This window comes from Rattus norvegicus, chromosome 8 (genome assembly GCF_036323735.1).
Source record: "Rattus norvegicus strain BN/NHsdMcwi chromosome 8, GRCr8, whole genome shotgun sequence".
In the NCBI taxonomy this organism is placed as follows: Eukaryota; Metazoa; Chordata; class Mammalia; order Rodentia; family Muridae; genus Rattus; species Rattus norvegicus.
This window is the reverse complement of record NC_086026.1, coordinates 119,239,154-119,263,477: the sequence shown is the minus strand read 5'-3', so window position 1 is coordinate 119,263,477 and position 24,324 is coordinate 119,239,154. Positions and strand designations below refer to the sequence as shown.

General features: G+C 50.3%; 1 protein-coding gene across 1 annotated transcript; it reads left to right on the top strand.

Annotated features, from left to right (window-relative positions):
* Positions 1–1,802: 1,802 nt before the first annotated feature.
* On the top strand, positions 1,803–24,265 carry Ptpn23 (protein tyrosine phosphatase, non-receptor type 23). Its single transcript, NM_057204.2, has 25 exons — positions 1,803–1,917; positions 11,837–11,911; positions 15,547–15,674; positions 15,883–15,959; positions 16,530–16,579; positions 16,702–16,833; positions 17,262–17,342; positions 17,417–17,548; positions 17,634–17,681; positions 18,054–18,110; positions 18,196–18,254; positions 18,519–18,598; positions 18,706–18,820; positions 18,913–18,978; positions 19,253–19,398; positions 19,652–19,969; positions 20,047–20,201; positions 20,279–20,430; positions 20,520–20,699; positions 20,790–22,632; positions 22,726–22,910; positions 23,014–23,118; positions 23,198–23,336; positions 23,424–23,537; positions 23,614–24,265. The coding sequence occupies exons 1-25, from the start codon at positions 1,834–1,836 to the stop codon at positions 24,091–24,093; spliced, it is 5,001 nt and encodes a 1,666-aa protein (NP_476552.2). The 5' UTR covers positions 1,803–1,833; the 3' UTR covers positions 24,094–24,265.
* Positions 24,266–24,324: the final 59 nt, after the last annotated feature.

Sequence of the window (24,324 nt, the reverse complement as noted above, 5' to 3'; positions counted from 1 at the left end):
TACTTTTTAAATTTCACTTTTTAAATAATTGTATGTGTATAAGTGTTTTGCTTGAAACATACATATGTGTGTGTACCACATACGTGCAGTGCCCATGGAGCCCAGAAGAAGGCTTCAGATCTGGAACTGGAGTTATAGGCTGCTGGGAACTGCCATGTAGATGCTGAAAATCAAACCCAGGTCCTCTGGAAGAGCAGCAGCCAGTGTTCTTAATGACTAACCCATCTCTCCAGTCCCTAACATACTCCTAATAATACTAAAACACTGTTTTGTTTTTGCTGTCTCCATGTGGCACGAAGGTAAGTCTTTTGCAGAGTAGGAAATATTTTGCTACTTCTGTGCTAAGAGGACCTGGGCCCTACCTGGGTCAGGGAAACCTGTCTTATGAATGCAGATTCTTTATTCTTGTGCCCTACATTGCTTCTAAATGCATCTGTCCTCATCTTCACACAAACCAGACCTGAAGTTTTGCTCTCCCTTCTAAATGTTCCTTTCAATTTCTTCATGTCAGGTAACAGCCTGGCAGCCATCCACCTACACCAGGCTGAAACTTGGAAAGTAACTTTGATCTCATTCCCTAACACATACCCACCACAACTTAGGATACTTTCGTTTTCAAAATAGTTCTCAGATGTTGCTCAAAGTGAGCTATCTACCCACTTTAAAAAAAAGGGGGGGGGGGTTGGGGATTTAGCTCAGTGGTAGAGCGCTTGCCTAGCAAGTGCAAGGCCCTGGGTTCGGTCCCCAGCTCCGAAAAAAAGAAAAATAAAACAACAATAACAACAAAGAACCCTTTCATGCAAAGCCACAATCACCGGTCTCCTAAAAGACTACAAAAGGCCACATACTACTTTCTCCCGTCTTTAAAATTTGTTTGAAATAACGTATTGTTACGTAGCCCAGTTCAGCCTTGAAATGACCTAAGTCTCTTCCCTCAGTCTCTAGGGTGTTGGGATCATAGGAGCCACATAGCACGAACGACTCCATTATTTATGTCTAAAATTTAGCAACATACACATAGCTTTAAAATTCCTGTTTTACAGATGTCTGCAGAGACGAATACTTGTCACTGTATAGTTCCTTCCAGAGTCACAGCCTTCTTAGGTGTTACCTTAGCTGCTAAATGTACCCTACTAAAAATCACGAACTCAGGCCGCAGAAGGTGGTGGTGTGGAGCAGTGTCCCTGCCCCCTCACCGCTGACAGATGAATCTTTGACACTTTTTTTTTTTTTCGGAGCTGGGGATCGAACCCAGGGCCTTGCGCTTCCTAGGCAAGCGCTCTATCACTGAGCTAAATCCCCAACCCGAATCTTTGACACTCTTAGCCTGGGTTCTACCCCACCATACAGTTTGCATGGCTCAAGGCTGTCTTCACGTCCCCTCTCCCCAGCATCACACTCGCCATTCGCTAATGCAGCACCTGTCACCGTCCTTCGCCGCTCTGAAAATCTGGAATTACAAATTCATGGGTAAGTTTCTGAAGGACCCTTCCAAGAGGAAGAACAGCTTTACGCAAAACAGAAAATGCCAGCGAAGCCTAGAGCTTAGTGGAGGAGATCACTATTCCCAGAAGCCCCTTCACCGTGGATTGGCTCTTCCCTTCACCCAAGACCCTTCGCGCGAGAAGACTGAGCATGCGCAAAGAGGACAGCGCATGTGCAAAGGACTACCGGGGGGGGGCTGGACTGCACCTCCCAGCAGGCCTTGTGGAGGCTGCGTCATTCCGCGTGACGAGCAGCTTCCGGCGTGGAGGGGCGGGGTTGCGCGCGCGGCTGAGGCCGCTGCTGGACCTGGGAGGGGAGCGGCCCTGGGGCGGCTAAGCGCTGTCCGCAATGGAGGCCGTGCCCCGGATGCCCATGATCTGGCTGGACCTGAAGGAGGCCGGTGACTTTCACTTCCAGTCTGCTGTGAAGAAGGTGAGCACACCTTCGATGCGCATCTCCGTCGTCTGCCCGCGCGTGACGCCCCCTGCGCGCCTGTCCCTCCCCGGGTTCCGTCACAGGTCGGGCCAGGCGTTTTCCCTTAGGATGGCCCTCCCCTCCCGTGCCGGCACATCATCCTTATCTCCGACTGGCACTGCATCCTTGCGGGAACCCTTTTCCCGACTTCTGCATTTCTACCGAGGTTCCTTGCTGTGACACTCCTGGACCCAGCTCTGCCCTGTCCCTCCACGTTCTGGGAGCCCCCGTGGGGAGCGATGGCGGTCCAGGTTGTGCAGAGTCCATGCTAGGCCCAAGCCTGGGTGGGCTCCCAGTTCACGACCGGACTAGGAAAGAATGTGTGTTTAAGACCGGAGCCCCGGTGGCCCAATAGGCATATCCTGCTCCAAGAGTGTGTAATTGAGTGTGTGCCTGTGTGCAGTTAGTCTGTGTAACCCTCCAATTCTGTATGGGCTCCTTACAAAATTTCTATTCCAAAGTTCCTTTGGACCAAAAAACACAATTTCTTGTTGATAAGAGGGCTTGAGTCAGGCTAGGGCTCTAGTGGCATCCTATGAGTCATTGTACTGGGTAGAGCAGTCGTTTGGAGTTCACTGAGGGTTTCTGTGGTGAGGTCAGGTGTGGTGATGTGGAAACTGGGTAACCTCCGAGAGAGCTACTGCCTTAGAAAGAGCCCCAAATAGCATTGAGGGTCGTAGCAGAAGTGGACAACTGGGAAGCTGTGAGGAGTCTTGGGGATTTAGCACAGCACCCATTGGAGTAGACAATCTCGAATCCTTTACCACTCCGTGGTGTTTAGGGGAAGAAGGAGAAAGAAAGAAAGAAAATGGGTTTGGAAGTAATTTCCGATGGAGTTGCCTCCCATATTCTCTTCATTATCATCACTTCCACAGTTCAGGCCCTAATTGGTTGCATGCTTGAGAATGGGGTGAGGTTCGTTCAGGTGCTGGGTGTGTATGTGTGGTGGTGGTTCAAGTGATGGGTATCAGAGCCAGAGACTGGCACAAGTGCTCTTCCACATAGATACACGCCCCCCAGCCTAGACTTCTTCCTCTCCCCTACGACCAGCATCATAGTAAGCCAATTGATCTATATTTACAGAATTTTGTTACCCATCTTCTGTTTAATGAAATCGTAGTGAGGTGAATTCTTCTAAAATGTATTAAAGCTGAGGTAGATACTCAGTATCATACCCGAACCCTGGTTATTCAGAGTCTTACAGAGTAAAGCCAGTATTTTTAGTTTCCCATTCGGTATTCTCTCTGACATAGCCTGATTCTTTAATCTTTTGTCTCAGTCTTGTTGTATGTTATATGTTTTATCTGTGCTTGTGATACAGGTATTCCACGTTCTGTTAATAATTATTACTTCCTGTTTGCTTTAGGTTTTTTTCTCCTTGTTGTGTCTTTGATTGTGGAAATCATTTTACCTCAGTGGTTGCTATTTCATAACTGTTAATTTTGCTACTGTTAGGAATCATAGTGTAAATATCTGATATGCCACCCCCAAAGGGGTTGAGGTCTACAAATTGAAAACTGCTATTCTACCTAAAAGAGCTCTCAGTTTTGCCCCATGGACTGGTGATGGGGTCGTCGTCTTTAATCTCTGTGAATTCGTTCCATTCAACTTTCAAGGTCTGGTTGAAGCTCTGACTTCCAAAAAGCCTTTCTTAATCTGGATTAGCTTTGTCCTTTTCTGGATTTCCTTCCCCTCTCCCTTTCTTTCTTTCTTTTTTTTTTTTTAAAGATTGATTTATTTTATGTATATGACAAGTACACAGTCGCTGTCTTCAGACACACCAGAAGAGGGCATCAGATCTCATTACAGATGTGGTTGCTGGGAATTGAACTCAGGACCTCTGGAAGAGCAGCCAGTGCTCTGAGCCATCTCTCCAGCCCCCCTCTCCCTTTCTTTAACAACAGTTCTATGTATGTGCTATTTTTAGAGTGTGTGTGTGTGTGTGTGTGTGTGTGTGTGTGTGAGAGAGATGATGATGTGTGGGTTCCAGCATGACAGAATATTTGTGTGGAGGCCAGAGAACAACTTGCAGGAATTAGTGTCTCCTTCTACTAGGCAGGTCCAGGGAATGAAACTCAGGTGGTTAGAGCAGGCAGCAAGTGCCTTCCTCCCCTGACCCTGCTGCTCCGGCCATATGTATACTAGGTTTTCTTTGTTTTTTCAAGGCACTGTCTCACTGTGTAGCTTCAGCTAAGCTGGAACTTACTATGTAGGCTACGAAGGCCTCAAACTCACAAGCCTGCCTTGGCCTCCTAAGTGTTGGTATTAAAGGTGTGCTCCACTACCCCCTGCTCCTATATGCGCTGTGTTTTAACCCCATATTCAGTTGGAGTACCAGAGGGCCCTCTCCATGTTCCTTTAGCCTAATACCCACTACCTAGGAAAATGTTTCTCAAATGACTGACAGGCTAGAGCAGCGGTTCTCAAACTTCCTAATGCTGCCCCCTTAATATAGTTCCTCATGTTGTGGTGACCCCCAGCCATAAAAATTTGTTACTACTTCATAGCTGTAATTTTGCTGCTGTTATGAATCATAAAGTAAATCTCTGATATGCAGATGGTCTTAGGCAGTCCCCATGAAAGAGTCATTCAAATCTCCCAAGGGGTCGTGAACCGCTGGTCTAGAGGGAATTTAAATTAGATTTAGATCATGTTGACCCTATATACATGAAAAAATCTCTGTCCAGGGGCTAGGCAGATGGCCAGTAGAAAATAAAACATCTGCCCTTGCAGAAGTCTGGAGTTTGGTTCCCATGACCCACATCTGTGGACCAGCTCAAGACTACTGGTAATTTGGGAGTTGGGGATAAGATTGAGTTGAGGCCTCTTCTGGCCTCCAAGGGCACCTGCATTCACATGCAAAACCCACATATACTTTAATAATAATAATATCTCAGCCTAGTCAGATATGGTAGTTATGTGTCTACATTTGGGAAACAGAGGCAGGAATTCCTGGGCTACACAGTAAGAAGAAGACATAATCTCAGTTCCAAAACTCCTAGGTTTTGGAGTGTGGGAACACTGGGCAAGCCAGGGCCCTACAGAATTATAGGCAATCATGGTCTCAAACTTGCTATGTAGCAGAGGCTAAGCTTGAATTCCTGATCCTCTTGCCTCAACCTCTCCAGTGCTAGGATTACAAGCAAATGCCACCACATCAGGTCCAGGAGATTTCTGTTTGAATGTAACCTTTCTCCTCCTCCTCCTCCTCCTCCTCCTCCTCCTCCTCCTCCTCCTCCTCCTCCTCCTCCTCCTCCTCCTCCTCCTCTTCTTCTTCTTCCTCCTCCTCTTCTTCCTCTTCTTCCTCCTCCTCTTCTTCTTCTTCCTCCTCCTCTTCTTCCTCCTCCTCCTCTTCTTCCTCCTCCTCCTCTTCCTCCTCCTCCTCTTCTTCCTCCTCTTCCTCCTCTTCCTCCTCCTCCTCTTCTTCCCCTTCCTCCTCCTCCTCCTCCTTTAAGATTTTAATTATTTTGGGGGCTGGGGATTTAGCTCAGTGGTAGAGCGCTTACCTAGGAAGCGCAAGGCCCTGGGTTCGGTCCCCAGCTCCGAAAAAAAAAAAAAAGATTTTATTTATTTTATGTATGTGAGTATACTGTAGCTTTCTTTTTTTTTTTTTTTTTTTTTTTTGGTTCTTTTTTTCGGAGCTGGGGACCGAACCCAGGGCCTTGCGCTTCCCAGGTAAGCGCTCTAACCACTGAGCTAAATCCCCAGCCCCATACTGTAGCTTTCTTAAGACACACCAGAAGAGGGCATCAGATCTCATTACTGATGGTTGTGAGCCATGTGGTTGCTGGGAACTGGACCCAGGACCTCTAGAAGAGCAGTCAGTGCTCTTAACCACTGGGCCATCTCTCCAGCCCAAATGTAACCTTTCTTATTCTGGTCAAGAAAGACCCTGAGAGCACCTGTTCTCAATAAGAGGCGTTGCTCCAGAAACACAATTCCTACTGGGCATGGCCACATACACCTTCAATCCCAGCACTTGGGAAGTAGAGGCAGATGGACCTCTGAGTTCAGGAGCAGCCTAGTCTACATAGTTCCAGGACACCAAAAACTATCAAGACCCTATCTCAAAGGGAAACACACACGTACATACATTTTCCTGAACATTAGAGATTCTGCAGAAGCCTCTCCAGAGACTTGGAACTTACTCCTCTCTGACTATAGAGTCCTCGTCCTCCTGTTTGCCTCTGGTCTGATTGTCGTTCTCTATCCTTACTCAGAATGCAGAAAGTCTACTGTTGACTTGATGGAAACTCAGGGGAAAGGCAGAGTAAAAATTGGTTCTGTTTACAGGTTTAGCCCTGGCAATATAGGAGGTCTTCCGAGGTCCTTTCTTTTTTTTAAATGGTACTGGGGTTTGAACCCAGGTTCTGCTCGGCATGCTAGGCAAGGGCTTTGTCACTGAATTATATCCCTATAATACAGCCCCTCACCACTTAACACAAAGCATCCATAGTGTTTGAGAGGAAATTTAAAAGTTTGAGCAATTTAAAGAGTAAAAATATCAGGGCCTGGAGAGATGCCACAGTAGTTAAGAGAACAGTCTGCTCTTCTAGAGGTCCTGGGTTCATTCCCTAACAATCACATGGTGGGCTCATAGCCATCTATAGTGTGATCTGATGCCCTCTTCTGGCATGCAGGTGTACATGCAGCCGGAGTGCTCAGACATCAAATAAGTAAATAAATCTTTTTTAAAGAAGTAGAAATATCTCCCAGGTACAGGAGTCCCCGCCTGAAGAGGTTTGTGAAGAGGTTTGGGTCTGTGCACATGCATCAGACCCAAAAGATCCAAAGAGTACAGGGTTTTGGTTGTTGTTTGGTGGTGCGAGAGAGTGAACTCTGGGCCTTGTGTACTCTCCCATCTTCAGCCCCAGTGTAAGATTATCACAGTGACATTAACTTTGGTAGTTGGCAGGAAGCCCCATAGTCAACTGTAAACATTTAACTAGTTTGAGGTGTAACTGTTGACCAGTTGGTGACACCATAACTAAGTTGTTTTCTGTGCTTCAGTGTAGGCCACAGGTCTCTGAAGTGGCCCTTTGGAAGAATGACCTATTCACAAATCAATATGTCTTTGCTTTTGCTCAGATAAACGTCATTAAATGTAAGTTTAGTTTTTCTTTGAACAGTACTGTTGTCATTCCCAATGGATGTGACTTCCTTTCCTTTACATGAAATGGGAGTAAGGGGAAGAGTAAGCTGGTTCTGAACTATAGTGCTAAACTAGGCTAGCACACCCGGGCTCACATAAGCCCCTAGTGGACAAGCACTGGCTGTGGGCTGTTTCCCATCTCCCTTCTTTTCAGTTCTAGGGATTGAACCCATGGGTTCAAATGAGGGAAGTCCTTTATCAGTGAGCCCCGTCATCAACCTGTCTGTGTATCACGTCACCCTGGAGGCCCAGAGGCCTAACTCATGAAAATGCATGAAGGTGGCTCTTGTGCTCTTGACCAGTGCATGCTTTGGCCACGTGTTAATACTGAAAGTCATTTCCTTCCCAAGCACCTACCTGTAACCAGCCACACTTGAGCAGCAGTCAGGCCCACTTAGCCTGAGGCGGTGTGGCCATCCCTTGTTCTTTCATTGAGTGCCTGTTATATGCAGACCTGGGAGTACAATGGTTTTGAAAATGCCTGCCTTCAAATGATACCTTTCTGGGCATCCACTATGCCTCCATCCAGTCTCTACCTCACTCTAGCTGAGCTGATCTCTAAACGCTCATTGCCCATCAGAGTCTTCTGGAAAACTGTCTGCTGTTGAGGTGAGGTGTGTCACCAGCTCGCTTCAGCCTGCCTCCCACACTCCCACCTTCAGCTCTTGCCTTGCTCAGGTCATCCTGAGTTCCTGCTTCACGTCCTTCACCGCAGTCAGACCACCGCAGTCAGGCCACGCTTCCTCAGAATCCCTTCATCTGCTTAGCACACACAGGCTCTTTGTCCTGTCAGCTGACTTGCTCGGAAGAAAACTCTTCCTGCAGCTCATCATGGCCACACCTGGATGTTCAGCTTTGAGGAGTTTTATCTCTTCTAAAATTCCCACAGGTCAGATAAATGAGAAGAGCTGAAGCCTAACTGCCCCCCATGCTCACCAGTGGAGGACATGAAATACAGGAAATATTATCAGTTATCTGTGGTGTGGATCTGTTTTATGTCTTATCACAGACGAGAAGACTCAGTTGATCTGCCTGAACCTGTCTTTCTACTTATGTTATAATGCAGAATGGTCCTATCACAATAACCTGGATGGCTCATAGTCTTTCCTGACTTAATTTCAAGCATCAGAAGCCTGTACACATTTCACTCTAGGTTTGGACCAGATTCTTTTCTTAGAAAGTAATCAGTCCTTTGGTGTGTGTGTATGTGTGCATGTTTGTGTGTCTGCAGGTATAAATGTATGCATGTGATGGCTACAGGCCATCAAGTATAGTTCCTAAGGAGCTGTCTGCTTTAATTTAAAAAAAAAAAAGATTAATTTTATGTATGAGTACACTGTCGCTGTCTTCAGACACACCAGAAGAAGACATCAGATTTCATTACAGATGTTGTGAGCCACCATGTGGTTGCTGGGAATTGAACTCAGGACCTCTGGAAGAGCAGTCAGTGCTCTTAACCACTGAGCCATCTCCCCAGCCCTGCTTTAATTTTTGAGATGGGGTCTTTCACTGGAACCTGGGGCTTGTGGCATAGGGTAGCTGACTAGCAGACCCAGAGATCTCTGTCATCTCTCAACGCTGGGGTTACAGAGTTGAAGCACTACGTACAGCTGTTCATGTGGGTGCTGGGAATTGAACTCAAGTCCTCGAGGTTGCTTGTGTGACAAGTACTTTGCCAATAGTACTGTCTCTACCTAGTTCCCCCACACCCCACACCCTTTTAAAGACAGGGTCTTCTAGTACAAATGGACCTCAAGTTTGCTATATGGGCAAGGATGGCCTTGACATCTGATCTCGTCACCACCTCCCTCCTGCTGGGAATCTATAACTGTAAGCCAGCACGCCCAGTTGTGTGCCACTGCCCTGTGAGTGTTGGCTGGGTCTAGTTCTAACATCCTTTGGGAGTTGTAGCTTAAATCTTCCTCACTCACATTGTTCAGAAGAGACCAACTGGCTGGTCAATAGGGATGTGGAGGGAGCCTTTGAGTATTATGTGCAGTCAGACTAGGCTAGGATTTAAAGAGTCTGCTCTCATGCCTGTATCTTTGTTAGGTTTAATGACATGACAGGGATGAAAGTTTTACTTGACAACACTCTATTGTCTGACTAGAGTTTTATTTCATTTGATATTCAGCAACTGATCATGTATAAAAAACAACATTGTATGTACAACTCAATTTTATGTGCATTTTTTTAGGACAGCCCACAGAATGACCTAGATTTGATTCAGCTCTGGAAATGGAAGTTTAAAAAAATAAAGGAAGAAAAGTGTATGTGGTGATGTGGACCCACACAGTGCAGTTTGGGTGTACACCCGTGGTCTTAGCCTCGTGGGATGCTGGGGTGGGAGAATCATGTGGGCCTTGGAGCCCGGCCTAGACAACAGTGAGACTGTCTTTTATAAAGTTCCCTGTGATACCTTTTAGTGCTTTACTTTCGTATTGCTTTAATTAACATGGTGAAATTTGAAGGCATTATTAAATTAAGAGTAATGCAGAAAGAGAGGGAGCTAGTAGAAGAGACTGAGGTAGAGGACTGCTGGTGTCAGGACATCCGCCTCAGGGTCAAGCTGCCCCCATTGTTAGTCACCGGTCTTCCCTTTCTCTAACCTGCAAGTGATGGGATGATTCAGAATTCTTATGCCAGTGTCATTAGTGGCACAGTTTTGTATCATTTGTTATTAGAAGAGAGTAACGGCTCAGAACAAGTGTAACCTCTAGAAGTAGATTTCCCGGTCCCCTCAGTGTCGAATGGCCTTCAGTGCTACCGATGATCATATACTAATCACACATCTCTTTCCTGGGTATGGAATGTTTTTGAGAAAGGGTGTAGCTCTGGCCAGACTGAGACTTGTCATGTAGGCCAGATTGGCCTCTAACTCCGAGGTCCCTCTGCCTCTGCCTCTGCCTCTGCCTCTGCCTCTCTGCCTCTCTGCCTCTCTGCCTCTCTCTGCCTCTCTGCCTCTCTGCCTCTCTGCCTCTCTGCCTCTCTGCCTCTCTGCCTCTCTGCCTCTCTCTGCCTCTCTGCCTCTGCCTCTGCCTCTGCCTCGCTAGTGCTGGACTAAAGGCGTGTACTACCACAACCAGCTGTGATAGGGAATCTTACAGCTTTGAAAAGATTAACAACTCAGCGGATGAGAAGAGCTCACGGTTCTGAGTCTTAGTACAGGTCTTACCATACCACAAAGAAGTGCGTCTTCTTCAGCTGAGCGTCTCTCTCTCTTTAGGAACTTGATCTCGTCTTTATGACAGATCTGTGAAGCAGGTGGAGCAGCTGATGTCAACCCCTTTTACATGTAAAAGCAATGAAAAATCAGGCCCAGATCCACAACAAGGCTACAGGCCATGGCTCCTGGATACAACCCAGTTTATCCAGTTTTGTTGGAGGGAAGGAAAAGAAAGCAGGCAGAGCAAGCGTGGGGCATCTAGTTAGTAAGCAGCACTCCTTCCTCCGTGGCCTCTGCGTTCAGTGCTGCCTCCAGGTTCCTGCCTGGAGGGCAGGCAGCCTGTGTCCATCCTCCCTTGCCTGCCACCTTTGTGTTCTGGGGATTGAGCTTGGGTCAGCTGGGCTTCTATGACAAGGACCTGATGTCTCCCACTAAACCAACTTGCTGTGCCTAGTTTTAGTTGCTATATGTTTTAAGACTAATTTTTACTTCATGTTTATGAATGTTTTGTCTGTATGCATATCTGTGCACCACGTGTGTCTAGTGCCTTTCAAGGTGAGAAGACATTGATCTTCTGGAATTGGAGTAGTAGACGTTCGTGGGCCACCATGTTGGTTGCCTGAGATTAATGCTTACTCCTACAGTGGCTACACTCATTTATATTCCCACCAGCACTGTATGAGGAGAAACGGATCTCTCTCCATCCTGGGTGCTGGGATCACAAGTGTGAACCGCCATGACTGTGTTATGATGCACTCAGGACCAAACACAGGCCTTCATGGGAGACAGGGGAGCCCTTTACCTGCTGAACCTCCCCAGCCCTGCTGTCTGTTTATTATTGTTGTTGTTATTATTATTATTATTATTATTATTATTATATTGCTTTTATTAATTTTTTATTTATGTGTACAAGTATTTTGCCTGCATGTGCCTCTGTGTGAGGAAGGCCCGCAGAGACTACTGGGTCCTCTGGAACAGAAATTACAGATAGTTGTGAACTGCCCTGTGGGTGTGGGAATGGAACCCATATCCTCCGGAAGATCAGCCTGATCTCTGCCCTGCTGAACCATCTCTCTAGCCCTGCTGTTTTTGGGTGACACCCCACTCCATGCTGGCTCATTTCTCATCACACCCCCTCTGGCTTTTCTTGAGTGGAGGGAAGTGTGGAGCATTTTCCTCATTGGTGCCAGGAGGGGCTGGTGGGAAGGGTTTGCTCTCTTGCTCTGATTTGGTGCCCTTTGCCTATTTGTAATTGAGTTTAGGGGTACAGTTGTGACTCTAGCAGAGAAGATCCTTGAATGAGGTTTTAGCTGGTGGCCCTTTGAGGATCTTCATAGGGCCTACTCAGCCTGCTCCCTGAACTGGTAGAATGCTGGTGTCTGTGGAGAAGGCTGAGGCACTGAGGGTCCTGTTGAGGGTTTGCGCAGGACGCTCAGTCTTCATTCTCATGGGACAGAGGAAGAGCAGGCTGTCAGAATCCGTGTCTGTGCCGCCTCAGGCTCACCAGTCTGCAGGTCATTCTGCTTACAGTTTTGGTTTGGTTTGTTTTCTCCCTCTAGTTTGTCCTGAAGAATTATGGGGAGAACCCGGAAGCCTACAATGAGGAACTAAAGAAGCTGGAGTTACTCAGACAGGTAGGAGAAGGTATTTTTATTTTTGGCCAAATTTAATTGGTTTGCTAAAGAGGTTTTAAAGAAACAACAAACACAGCTCTACGTTCTACTGTGGTCATATTTGGATTTAAGGTTGGTTGTCTGTCTATAAAAGCACCAAAATGAAAGGGAGTTTATTTTGCTTTCTTTTGCATAGGACCTCAGTGTAGCTCAGGCTGGTCTTGCTTCTGTCCCAGATGTTCTAGGGCTGCAGCCATTGTCTCTTTATGCTTAACTCTTAGTTACTTTGCTGTACTAGGGACTGAACTCGTGTCTTCAGGCTTGGCGGCGAGTGTTCCCTGCTAAGCTGGTCTGTTTTTGAGACGCAGTCTCATGTACCACAGAGACCTAGACTAGCTCTGTAGCAGCTAAGGATGATCTTGAGGTTTTGACCTTCCCACTTCCTCATCTTAAGTGCTGAGATGACCGGCGTGCACCACCTGGTTCTGTGGTACTGGGGGTCAGGCCCAAGGCTTCGTGTGTGCCAGGCAAGCATTCTACCATCTGGGTATCCACACACTCCATTGTTCTTTGTTTGAGACTGCTTTTCTCAGCGTGGCCCTGGCTGTCCTGTGTAGACCATGCTAATTTTCAGACTCACAGAGATCCGCTGCCTCTCTCTTCCAAGTGCTGGGACTGTGGGTATGTGCCTTTATGTGTAGACTTAAGGATCTTATCATTGTTGTTGTTTATTTTAAAAATGTTAATTACATTTACTTTATTTACTCTCAGTCACTTGTATTCTAGAATACTAAATGGAAAATTCCAGAATAAGTAATTTAGAAGCTGGAAGTTGCTTGCAGTTCTGAATAGAATAATTAAATCTTATGGCATTCCGCACGCACTATCTTACCCACCTAGACTGTTAATTTTTTGCTCTGTTTAGTGCTTCCACACTGGATTCTACCTGGTCATTACTCACTTAGTAGCAATCTTGGTTATTAGAGTAAATGAAATCTCATGATACCCTGTTTAAATTATTGTGTTTATATATATTTAAGAGGGAAAGGGGGCCATGTTTGCAAGAGGAGGAAACATTTATGTGGCAATCACAGGACGACTTGCAAAGTCTGTTCTAGGATGGAACTCAGGTCGTCAGGCTTGACACCGAGCGTTTCAGGGCTGTGTCTCAGTAGCTCTTACAGTCTTTGTTTGTTGTTGTTATTTGAAATGTGTCTCTTTCAGTAGTTCCGGCTCCGAGTGCTCAGATAAAGATGTAGCCCACCATCCATCCCAGCTGCTCTTGTTTTCCTAAGAGTGGGTCTGAATAAACAGTGATGATGTTGGCATTTGTAATACCAGAGAAAACCTGGGAAAGAAACACTTGAGGTCAAGCATGACGGTGCACACTTCTGAGTCCAGGTTCAGGAGGCAGAGGCAAGACTGCTGAGTGAGCCTCGGCCGCAGTGGCACCCTTTTTCCAACCCACGTCAAAAACAGACAGCACAGTGGTAGCACGGGTCTTTAATCCTAGCACTAGGGAGGCAGAGGCAGGCAGATCTCTGAATTCTAGGCTAGTCTGGTCTACGCTGAGTTCCAGAATAGCCAAGCTACAAAGAAACCCTGTCTTCTTTTTTTTTTTTTTTTAAGATTTATTTATTTATTATATATAAGTACACTGTCGCTGTCTTCAGACACACCAGAAGAGGGCATCAGATCCCATTACAGATGGCTGTGAGCCACCATGTGGTTGGTGGGATTTGAACTCACGACCTCTGGAAGAGCAGTCAGTGCTCTTAACCACTGAGCCATCTCTACAGCCCAAAACCCTGACTTCAAAAACAAAAACAAACAACCAAAAAAAAGAGGTCAAGGTCATCCTTAGTGGTATGAGCTGTAGGCTAACCTGGGCTACTGAGGATACTGGGATTACAGATGTCCATGGCAACTCTCATTTTAGACACTTACTGGACCTGGAAAGACGGTTCAGTGGTGGAGTTCACACTGCTTCCGAAGGACCTGACTTGGTTCTCAGCACCCGAATCAGCTGTAATTCCAGCTCTGGAGGAACTGATGCCCTTTTTGACTTGGAGGGCAACTGCACGCACATGTACACCCCCACACAGCAACACGGGAATACACATAACTGAAAAATAAAACTGAAGCAGAGGCAGGCAGATCACTGTGACTTCAAGTTCAAGGCCAGCCTGGTCTACTAGTGAGCTGCAGACTACATGGTGAGCAAGACTACACAGTGACCCCATCCCCCCTTTAAAGATAAAGTCTCACTGTGCAGCCCTAGTCAGCCTGGAACTCACTCTGTAAACCAGGCTGGTCTTGAACTCACAGAGCTCTGTCTGCCTCTGTCTCCTGAGTGCTAGGTTAAAAGATGTCACGATGGTCAGTAAAACATAAAACTCTAAACAAATATACACAATACTTGGTTTTCATTTAAAATCAGCCAGCACTGGTTTCTGTTGCTTATAGGTATATATTTAAAGGAACATAAACTGGGGCTGGTTTGGTACAGTGCCAAGCACACAAGCATGAGTTTGGATCCCCAAATCCATATAAAATACTAGGTGTGGTCATGCGCATTTGTAACCCTCGTGCTTAGCATGGGGTGAAGGGTGGGGAGTGGAGATGAGTAGCCAGTCTGGAGAGCTCTGGGTTTCCTGAGAGACCCTGTTCCAAAAGCCAAGGTGGCGAGTGCCCTCGGGAGAGACCTGATGTCAGTCTCCAGCACATGCATCTGCATATACGTGTGTACATGTTAACTACACACAGAGAAAATACTTGGGTAGTATTTGTATATCACATGCTGTTACAGGAATAAGGTCACACCGTATTCATCTGGGTTTTTTCCTAGCAGCTTGTCATTGAGATCTTAGTGTATCCATAGCAACCTCTGTCTTTAGTTTAGCTGTAGACTGTCTTCTTGTGTGAGAAACCTTGACATAATTCGTGTAAACAGTCTTCTTTAATGGAAAGTCTTGTGACATCCAGTTTTTAATCTGACAGTGCTGTGAGAAATGCTTTTGTATGCACACTCAGGGATTGTTTTTTGGGTTTTTTTTTTTTTTTTTTTTTTTTTTTTTTTTGGTCTTGTATGTCCGCCCTCCCACACATCACTTTTTGATGCGGAGTCTCATGTAACTCATGGTGATTTCAGACTTGCTTTGTAGCCAACAATGGCCTTAAATGACTGCTCCTCCTTTCTCTGCCTCCTGGTTCCGGGATACAGTTGTACACCATCATGCCCCGCCGTCCTGGATGTCTCTCACTATAAAGTTTTAGGTGAAGAACTGTGGATCAGGTTGGAGCAGTGTCTCAGCGCTTGAGAGCACTGGCTGCTCTTCTAGAGGACTCAGTTTCAATTCCCAGCACCCACATTGGCTGCTTAGCCAGGTCCCTCTACTGGCCTCCACAGACACCAGGCATGCACATGGTGCACATACATGCAGGCAAAACACCTATACACATAAATATTTTTAAAGTAAAAAGTTAAATATAATAAAAAATTTAAAGCACATTGCAGAGTGTCTTCTAGAAATATGGGACAGACCCAGTCTGCCAGCGTTGGCTGCCAGGAGGGTATATCCAATAACTGGGCATAGAGAGGACTTTCTTTGGAATTCTAATGATGGTGACCCTTTTTCTTCCATCCTGCTTTCCAGAACGCTATTCGTGTTGCCCGGGACTTTGAGGGCTGCAGTGTCCTTCGAAAGTACCTTGGCCAGCTACACTACCTACAGAGTCGGGTGCCCATGGGCTCAGGCCAGGAGGCTGCAGTCGCCATCACCTGGTGAGAGCTTAGGACTTGACAGTGGGGATGCCTGGGTGATAGGCTTGATCCTTCCCCTCTCCTCTCCTTGCTGTACAAGTTGGGGAGTGGGTTAGTGTGATCCCCATAGACCCCTATCTCATACTGGGGTGGTTGGTCCCCTCCCCTGGCCCTTGGGCCCAGGCCAGCTCCTACGTCTGTATGACTGAGACGGTTGGCATGTCTGCAGGACTGAGATCTTCTCGGGCAAGTCTGTGGCCCATGAAGACATCAAGTACGAGCAGGCCTGTATTCTCTACAACCTTGGTGAGCTGCTTGGTCCTTCCATGGTCCCCTCCAAGCCCTGCCAGCCCAGGGTCTCAGTTCATTAGGTCAGATGGCCAGAAAGGCTATGTATGGGTGGATGAAAAGAAGATGCCTGGGTTCTAACCCCTCCCCCACCTCCACCACAGCTGCACACTTTTGCCCTTTTCTGGAGCCCTGGGAAGTCACTGTTTAAAGGACTACTCTGCTGGGCTGACTATCACACAAGTTGTCACTGTGTATTTATTCCAACGGAGTCATGGCCTCTCTGCCTGGATAGTATCAACCCCACTCCCCAATTCATGGCCTCAGATTGCTGAGAAGGGAGGCCAAAGTTGGCCTTAGACTGCCCTTCAAGTCAGCTGTGCTGAGGAAAGAAAGGGGGCTCTTCCCTCCCTTACCTCCAGCCAGGTACACAACAGGAGAAAGGATTTGGCTAGGTTTGTGATTGTTCTTCCTTGGGAATCCTTGCACTGCCTGCCCAGGTCCCAGACCTGTATCTCTGACTGGATGGCTGCAGTGCCTCTCGGCTCCAGTCAGGCTCTCCTAACAGAACGTCCCCTGCCTCCCTAGGTGCACTGCACTCCATGCTGGGGGCTATGGACAAGAGGGTGTCTGAGGAGGTGAGAATTGGGCCAGTGTGGGCGTGTGGATGTGCTGTGGAGGGCTCTGAGTACCCTCAGCTGCCAGAGTTTGAATGCTTCTGCCTTATGGGAGTGGCCATCTTTTACCTCTCCCCTCTCAGGGCATGAAAGTCTCCTGCACCCACTTCCAGTGCGCAGCAGGCGCCTTTGCCTACTTGCGTGAACACTTCCCACAGGCCTTCAGTGTGGACATGAGTCGCCAGATCCTCACTCTCAACGTCAACCTCATGCTGGTCAGTGAGCAGGAGGCGTCTCGGAGCCGGATCGCCTTTGTGTCTGTTTTGAGATAGGGTCGTATTCTGTAGTTCAGGCTGGTCTGAAACCTGCTGCGTAACCCATATTGGCTTCAAATTCATGGCCAGTCCTCCTGCCTGTCTTTTTGAGGTTAATCATGAGCCACCGCCGCTAATTTTAGGTTGAATTGGAAAAGAAATGACTAAGGGAGGAGGCAGTTCAATCTAGATCCTGGGCCAGCCATGTGCAGGAAGTAAGGGACAGACAGGAAGGAGGCCTTGGTGTTGGGGTCTTTTGAGTCTCAGGAAGATCGGGCCCAGGGTGTTAATTTTGGGGGTTAGGGAGACTGGAGGACAGGGGATGTTTTGGCCTGCCTCTTGGCTCCCTGGAAGGAAGACCTTGAGGTGACCTGCACTTATTGCTCCAGGGCCAGGCTCAGGAGTGCCTGTTGGAGAAGTCCATGTTGGACAACCGGAAGAGCTTCCTAGTGGCCCGCATCAGTGCACAGGTAGGAAGAGGACTGAGGATGAGCAATTTGCTTTGCCCCTGGTCCTTGATGACTGGACTCATCCCAACTCCTAGGTGGTCGATTACTATAAGGAGGCATGCCGGGCCTTGGAGAACCCTGACACTGCGTCCCTGCTGGGCCGCATCCAGAAGGACTGGAAGAAACTCGTCCAGATGAAGATCTACTACTTCGCGGCTGTGGCTCATGTATGGTGAGGGGTTGCTGGGTGTGGAGTGAGCCAGACGGCTGTAGCTTAGGAGACAAGTCATGATGCCTGTTCCTCTTTCCCAGCTACACATGGGGAAGCAGGCTGAGGAGCAACAGAAATTTGGGGAACGGGTAAGTGAACTGTGGGTGGGTGGGGCACTGAGGTTATATTCTGGGCTTTTAGGATTCTGTCTTTATATCGTCTTGGATCTGGTCCTCTCTGCCCCACCCTTGGCCCCTGGTCTTCTGCCCCACACCATGTGCCAGGCCATCACCACCTTGCAGCCCTCGTTCCTAGGGGTCTCAGGAGGCATGGTGGGCACCCCTGGCTCTCTGGAGGTGTAAGCTACAGTGTGCTGTTTGGGGGACTGTTGGCTTGGCTGGCATCTGCTATTTGATTGCTGGTCTTATGGTCAGTGATGGAATCATCAGGTAGGACAAAGTGGGGACATGGGACACCTGGGTCCAAGCAGGGAAGGACAGATCAGGTTTTGCCCTCCACAGGTGGCCTACTTCCAGAGTGCCCTGGACAAGCTTAATGAAGCCATCAAGTTGGCCAAGGTAAAGCTAAACACATGTGGCTGCCCTTCAGAGCCATGAAGGCAGAGCTGGCTGACCTGACAGATCTCTCATCCCTACTCCACAGGGCCAGCCCGACACTGTGCAAGATGCACTTCGTTTTGCTATGGATGTCATTGGGGGAAAGTGAGTGTGTGGGACTAGGGTAGTTGGGTTCTTTCTTAAATATCCTTGGGGCTGGGGATTTAGCTCAGTGGTAGAGCGCTTACCTAGGAAGCGCAAGGCCCTGGGTTCGGTCCCCAGCTCCGAAAAAAAAAGAACCAAAAAAAAAAAAAATATCCTTGCATTCTTGGGAGGAAGCCAGCAGTGCCAGAGAGCAATGGCCTGCCTGAGAATCTAGCTTGTGGGTCCTGGGTAATCATTACGTCCCCTCCCCATTCTGACTCCCAGGTACAATTCTGCCAAGAAGGACAATGACTTTATCTACCATGAGGCTGTGCCAGCACTGGATACCCTTCAGCCTGTGAAAGGTCTGACCTGAGGGGAAGCCGAGGAGTGGGCTGGCAGAAGATAGAACGGGGAGGAGGCTGCCTTGGGTTCACGTGGGCCTGATCTCTGTCCCGCTCCCTGCTCTTAGGAGCCCCCTTGGTGAAGCCCTTGCCAGTAAACCCCACAGACCCAGCTGTTACAGGTCCTGATATCTTTGCCAAGTTGGTACCCATGGCTGCCCATGAGGCCTCATCACTGTACAGGTGTGTAGCAGGGACTGGCCTTTTCCTTGGCACAGAGGGTCTTGGGGTCCTCAAGAATGCAGGTCTCTACAACTGCTGTCTTTGTTCCACAGTGAGGAGAAGGCCAAGCTACTTCGGGAAATGCTGGCCAAGATTGAAGATAAGAATGAAGTCCTAGAGTAAGTGCGGGACAAGTGGCTTTCTACCTCCCTGCCCAGAGTCTAGGTGTAAACTGTAGGTGTTAACGTGCTGTGTAGGCAACAATTCTACCAGTGCCTGGGCACAGCCTATCAGGCCATGTGGTATTAGATTAGTTAAAGATCACGTGTCTTTCCCTGCTAGGTCTTCAGTCTAGTGTCAGCGGAGGGGATCAACCTAGCGAGCTCTTTATGTGGAATAAGTTGGGTCAGCCCAGCATCCATCTGATGGTGTTGTCATGTCCTCCTTCCTTAGTCAGTTCATGGACTCCATGCAGCTTGACCCTGACACAGTGGACAACTTGGATGCCTACAACCATATCCCACCCCAGCTCATGGAGAAGTGTGCGGCACTCAGTGTCCGGCCTGACACTGTCAAGAACCTTGTCCAGTCTATGCAGGGTGAGCAGAGCATACAGCAGACAGATGCACAGGTAGCCTACAAGCCATCTGCCATGGCCTCCCCCACGGAGGATGCCGCCAAAGCCCCGGTCCACCCAGATGCCCCTGTGGATTACTTCCTGTGTGTGTGGAGTTTATCGAGTGCTGGGAAACAGGTTCTGACCTGAGTGGGCATTTCTGTGTCTTGTGGGCAGAAGGCAGAGTGGAGCCTGGGCTGCCTGCCTTAATGTCTACCCTCAATACCCTCCCTCAGTGCTGTCCGGGGTGTTCACGGATGTGGAGGCCTCCCTGAAGGACATCCGGGATCTACTGGAGGAAGATGAGCTGCAAGAGCAGAAATTGCAGGAGACCTTGGGCCAGGCTGGGGCTGGCCCTGGCCCTTCTGTTACCAAGGCTGAGCTCGGAGAGGTGAGGCGAGAATGGGCCAAGTACACGGAAGTGCATGAAAAGGCTTCCTTCACCAACAGTGAGCTGCATCGTGCTATGAATCTGCACGTTGGTAACTTGCGCCTGCTCAGTGGACCACTGGACCAGGTGCGCGCTGCCCTACCCACACCAGCCCTCACCCCAGGTAAGCCCCGCCCACTGCTGTGGGGAAAGGCTTGGAGCTAGAGTGTCTTTGACCTCACTGACTGCTGCTGCCCTCAGAGGACAAGGCTGTGCTGCAGAACCTAAAGCGCATCCTAGCCAAGGTGCAGGAGATGCGGGACCAGCGCGTGTCCCTGGAACAGCAGCTCCGAGAGCTGATCCAGAAGGATGACATCACTGCCTCCCTGGTCACCACTGACCACTCAGAGATGAAGGTGGGTTGGTGGAGCAGGGAGAAGGGGCTCTGTCTCTGGGCTTCTCCTTAGGTGGTGGTGTCCCCATCTTCCCTCAGAAACTGTTTGAGGAACAGCTGAAGAAGTATGACCAGCTGAAGGTGTACCTGGAGCAGAACCTGGCTGCCCAGGACAATGTCCTCCGGGCACTGACCGAGGCCAACGTGCAGTATGCAGCAGTGCGGCGGGTGCTTAGTGAACTGGACCAAAAGTCAGTCCCTGCCTTTGTTCTTGCCCCGCCCCAGGCAGAGCTCTGTCCCTATAGCTCGCCTCAGTCTGGCTTCTGTTTTGCCCACCAAGGTGGAACTCCACACTACAGACCCTGGTTGCATCCTATGAAGCCTATGAGGACCTGATGAAGAAGTCCCAGGAGGGCAAGGACTTCTATGCAGACTTGGAAAGCAAGGTAGCCGCCCTGCTGGAACGGGCACAGTCTCTCTGCCGTGCCCAAGAGGCCGCTCGCCAGCAACTCCTGGACAGGTAGGTGTGGGCTTTAGGCTTCGTTGCAGATTGTGCCCAGGCCAGCCTGGCTCGTAGAGGTTGGCCTTACTTCCCCTGCCTGCCCCTTAGGGAGCTGAAGAAGAAGGCACCACCACCTCGGCCCACAGCCCCAAAGCCATTGCTGTCCCGCCGTGAGGAGGGAGAGGCCGCAGAGGCTGGAGACCAACCCGAGGAGCTGCGCAGCCTGCCCCCTGACATGATGGCTGGCCCACGGCTGCCTGACCCATTCCTAGGAACTGCTGCCCCTCTCCACTTTTCTCCTGGCCCCTTCCCTGGTTCCACAGGCCCAGCAACCCACTATCTCTCAGGACCCTTACCACCTGGAACCTACTCAGGCCCCACTCAGCTGATGCAGCCTAGGGCTGCAGTGCCCATGGCCCCTGGACCTGTCCTCTACCCAGCCCCTGTCTATACATCGGAGTTGGGCCTTGTACCCAGATCCTCTCCCCAGCATGGAATTGTAAGCAGTCCCTATGCAGGGGTAGGGCCACCCCAACCAGTCGTAGGTCTTCCCTCTGCTCCACCACCCCAGTTCTCAGGACCTGAGTTAGCCATGGCAGTCCGGCCAGCTACCACCACAGTAGATAGTGTCCAAGCCCCTATCTCTAGCCACATGGCACCACGGCCAGGCCCTGCCCCAGCTCCTCCCCAGCCTTGCTTTCCAGTGCCTCAGCCTGTACCCCAATCTGTTCCCCAGCCGCAGCCTCTGCCCACACCCTATACTTATTCTATAGGGACCAAGCAGCACCTCACAGGCCCTCTACCACAGCATCACTTTCCTCCTGGGATCCCTACCAGTTTTCCAGCCCCCAGGATTGGGCCCCAGCCCCCACCTCAGCTTCAGCCCCAGCCCCAGCCCCAGCCCCAGCCCCAGCCTCCGCCTCAGCCCCAGCCCCAGCCCCAGCCCCAGCCCCAACGGCCAGTATTTGGGCCACAACCCACACAACAGCCCCTTCCATTCCAGCATCCACATCTCTTCCCATCTCAGGCCCCAGGGATTCTCACACCACCACCCCCCTACCCTTTTACTCCTCAGCCTGGTGTTTTGGGACAGCCACCACCCACCCGGCACACCCAGCTCTACCCAGGCCCACCTCCAGACACTCTTCCCCCACACTCAGGGGCTCTGCCTTTCCCGAGCCCTGGGCCTCCTCATCCTCACCCCACCCTGGCATATGGCCCTGCCCCTTCCCCTAGGCCCCTGGGTCCTCAGGCAACCCCTGTCTCCATTCGAGGTCCCCCACCAGCCAATCAGCCTGCCCCTAGTCCCCACTTGGTGCCTTCACCTGCCCCATCGCCAGGGCCTGGCCCAGTACCTTCAAGACCCCCAACAGCAGAGCCACCACCATGTTTGCGCCGAGGTGCTGCAGCTGCAGACCTGCTGTCTTCCAGCCCTGAGAGCCAGCATGGAGGGACTCAGCCTCCTGGGGGCGGGCAGCCCTTGCTGCAGCCTACCAAGGTAGATGCAGCGGAGGGCCGACGGCCACAGGCCCTGCGGCTAATTGAGCAGGACCCCTATGAACATCCTGAGAGGCTGCAGAAGTTGCAGCAGGAGCTGGAGAGCTTTCGGGGCCAGCTGGGGGATGCAGGAGCACTGGATGCTGTCTGGAGAGAGTTGCAGGAGGCCCAGGAACACGATGCCCGAGGCCGATCCATTGCCATTGCCCGCTGCTACTCCCTGAAGAACCGGCACCAGGACGTCATGCCGTATGACAGTAACCGTGTGGTGCTGCGCTCAGGCAAAGACGACTACATCAATGCTAGCTGTGTGGAGGGGCTCTCGCCATACTGTCCACCCTTAGTGGCCACCCAGGCTCCGCTGCCTGGCACAGCTGCAGATTTCTGGCTCATGGTGCATGAACAGAAAGTGTCCGTCATTGTCATGCTGGTGTCTGAGGCTGAGATGGAAAAGGTAAGAGCCTAGATGGGAACCAGGAGGGAATCATGGAGTGGGGAGGCCGGGAGTCCAGGAGAGCTAGCCTGAATTGTCTTGTCTACTCTTCAGCAAAAGGTGGCCCGCTACTTCCCCATTGAGAGGGGCCAGCCCATGGTGCACGGGGCCCTGAGCGTGGCCCTGAGCAGTGTTCGTACTACTGATACCCATGTGGAGCGAGTGCTGAGCCTGCAGTTCCGGGATCAGAGCCTCAAGCGCTCTCTCGTGCACCTACACTTCCCTACTTGGCCTGAGTTGTGCGTTCATGGCTCTGGGTGGTGGGGTCAAGGACAAACTCCTTGGGTGCTTAAGGGTGAAGGCCTCACATCAGGCCGGGTTCATACCTGCTTTTCCCTGCAGAGGCCTGCCAGACAGCCCTGGCAATCTGCTGCGCTTCATCCAGGAGGTGCACGCACATTATTTGCACCAGCGACCCCTGCACACACCTATTGTCGTACACTGCAGGTAGGGAGCCTTCAGCTACCAGCATGAGGCTGTGTCCTGCGGGCTCTTAGCCTGGCCTTATACTCCTTTCTTGTCACAGCTCGGGGGTGGGCCGCACAGGAGCCTTTGCGTTGCTGTATGCCGCCGTGCAGGAGGTAGAGGCTGGGAGTGGGATTCCTGAGCTGCCTCAGCTGGTGAGGCGGATGCGGCAGCAGAGGAAACACATGCTGCAGGAGAAAGTAAGTGGGCGGAGTGGGTGGAGCTGGGTCCCGCTTGCCCTTGCTGAGATGGCTCCGCCCAGCTGATTAGACCAAATGTCTCTCTAGCTGCACCTCAAGTTCTGCCACGAGGCATTGGTGCGACATGTGGAGCAGGTCCTGCAGCGCCACGGCGTGCCGCCTCCTGGCAAGCCTGTGGCCAGCATGAGCGTCAGCCAGAAGGTGAGGGCAGTTTCTTGAGGGCCACTGGGATGGTCACGACCTGGTGACACCCTTCTTACTAGCTCTCCCTTCTCAGAGCCACCTTCCTCAGGATTCCCAGGATCTGGTCCTTGGTGGAGACGTGCCCATCAGCTCCATTCAGGCTACCATTGCCAAGCTCAGCATCCGGCCCCTGGGTGGCCTGGATTCCCCCGCTGCCAGCCTTCCCAGCCTTGTAGAGCCCCCAGGTCTTCCACCAGCTAGCCTTCCAGAGCCCACCCCTGCCCCACCTTCCTCACCTCCCCCCCCCTCTTCCCCTCTGCCTGAACCCCCCCAGCCAGAGGAGGAGCCATCAGTGCCTGAAGCCCCCAGCTTAGGGCCTCCCTCGTCATCCCTGGAGCTGTTGGCCTCTCTGACTCCAGAAGCATTTTCCCTGGACAGCTCTTTGCGGGGAAAGCAGCGGATGAGCAAGCAGAACTTTCTGCAGGCTCACAACGGGCAGGGTCTCAGGGCTGCCCAACCTACGGATGACCCCCTCAGCCTCCTGGATCCACTCTGGACACTTAACAAGACCTGAGAAGGCTTTGCCTGTCTGGTCCTTACACTACACCTCCCATCCCTGCTGCCTTCAGCTGTGCCAGATGGAGATGCACTTCAGGCCTCAGTCAGGCTCTGCTCCTTCCTTTGCGGAACCTGACATTTTTCCAGCCCTGGGCTATTGACATAATAAACTTACTCTGTGGCCAGTGTCCGAGTTCACCTGCTGTTACCTCAGGAGTGCCAAAAACACCTCTCCCTTTGCTGTTCA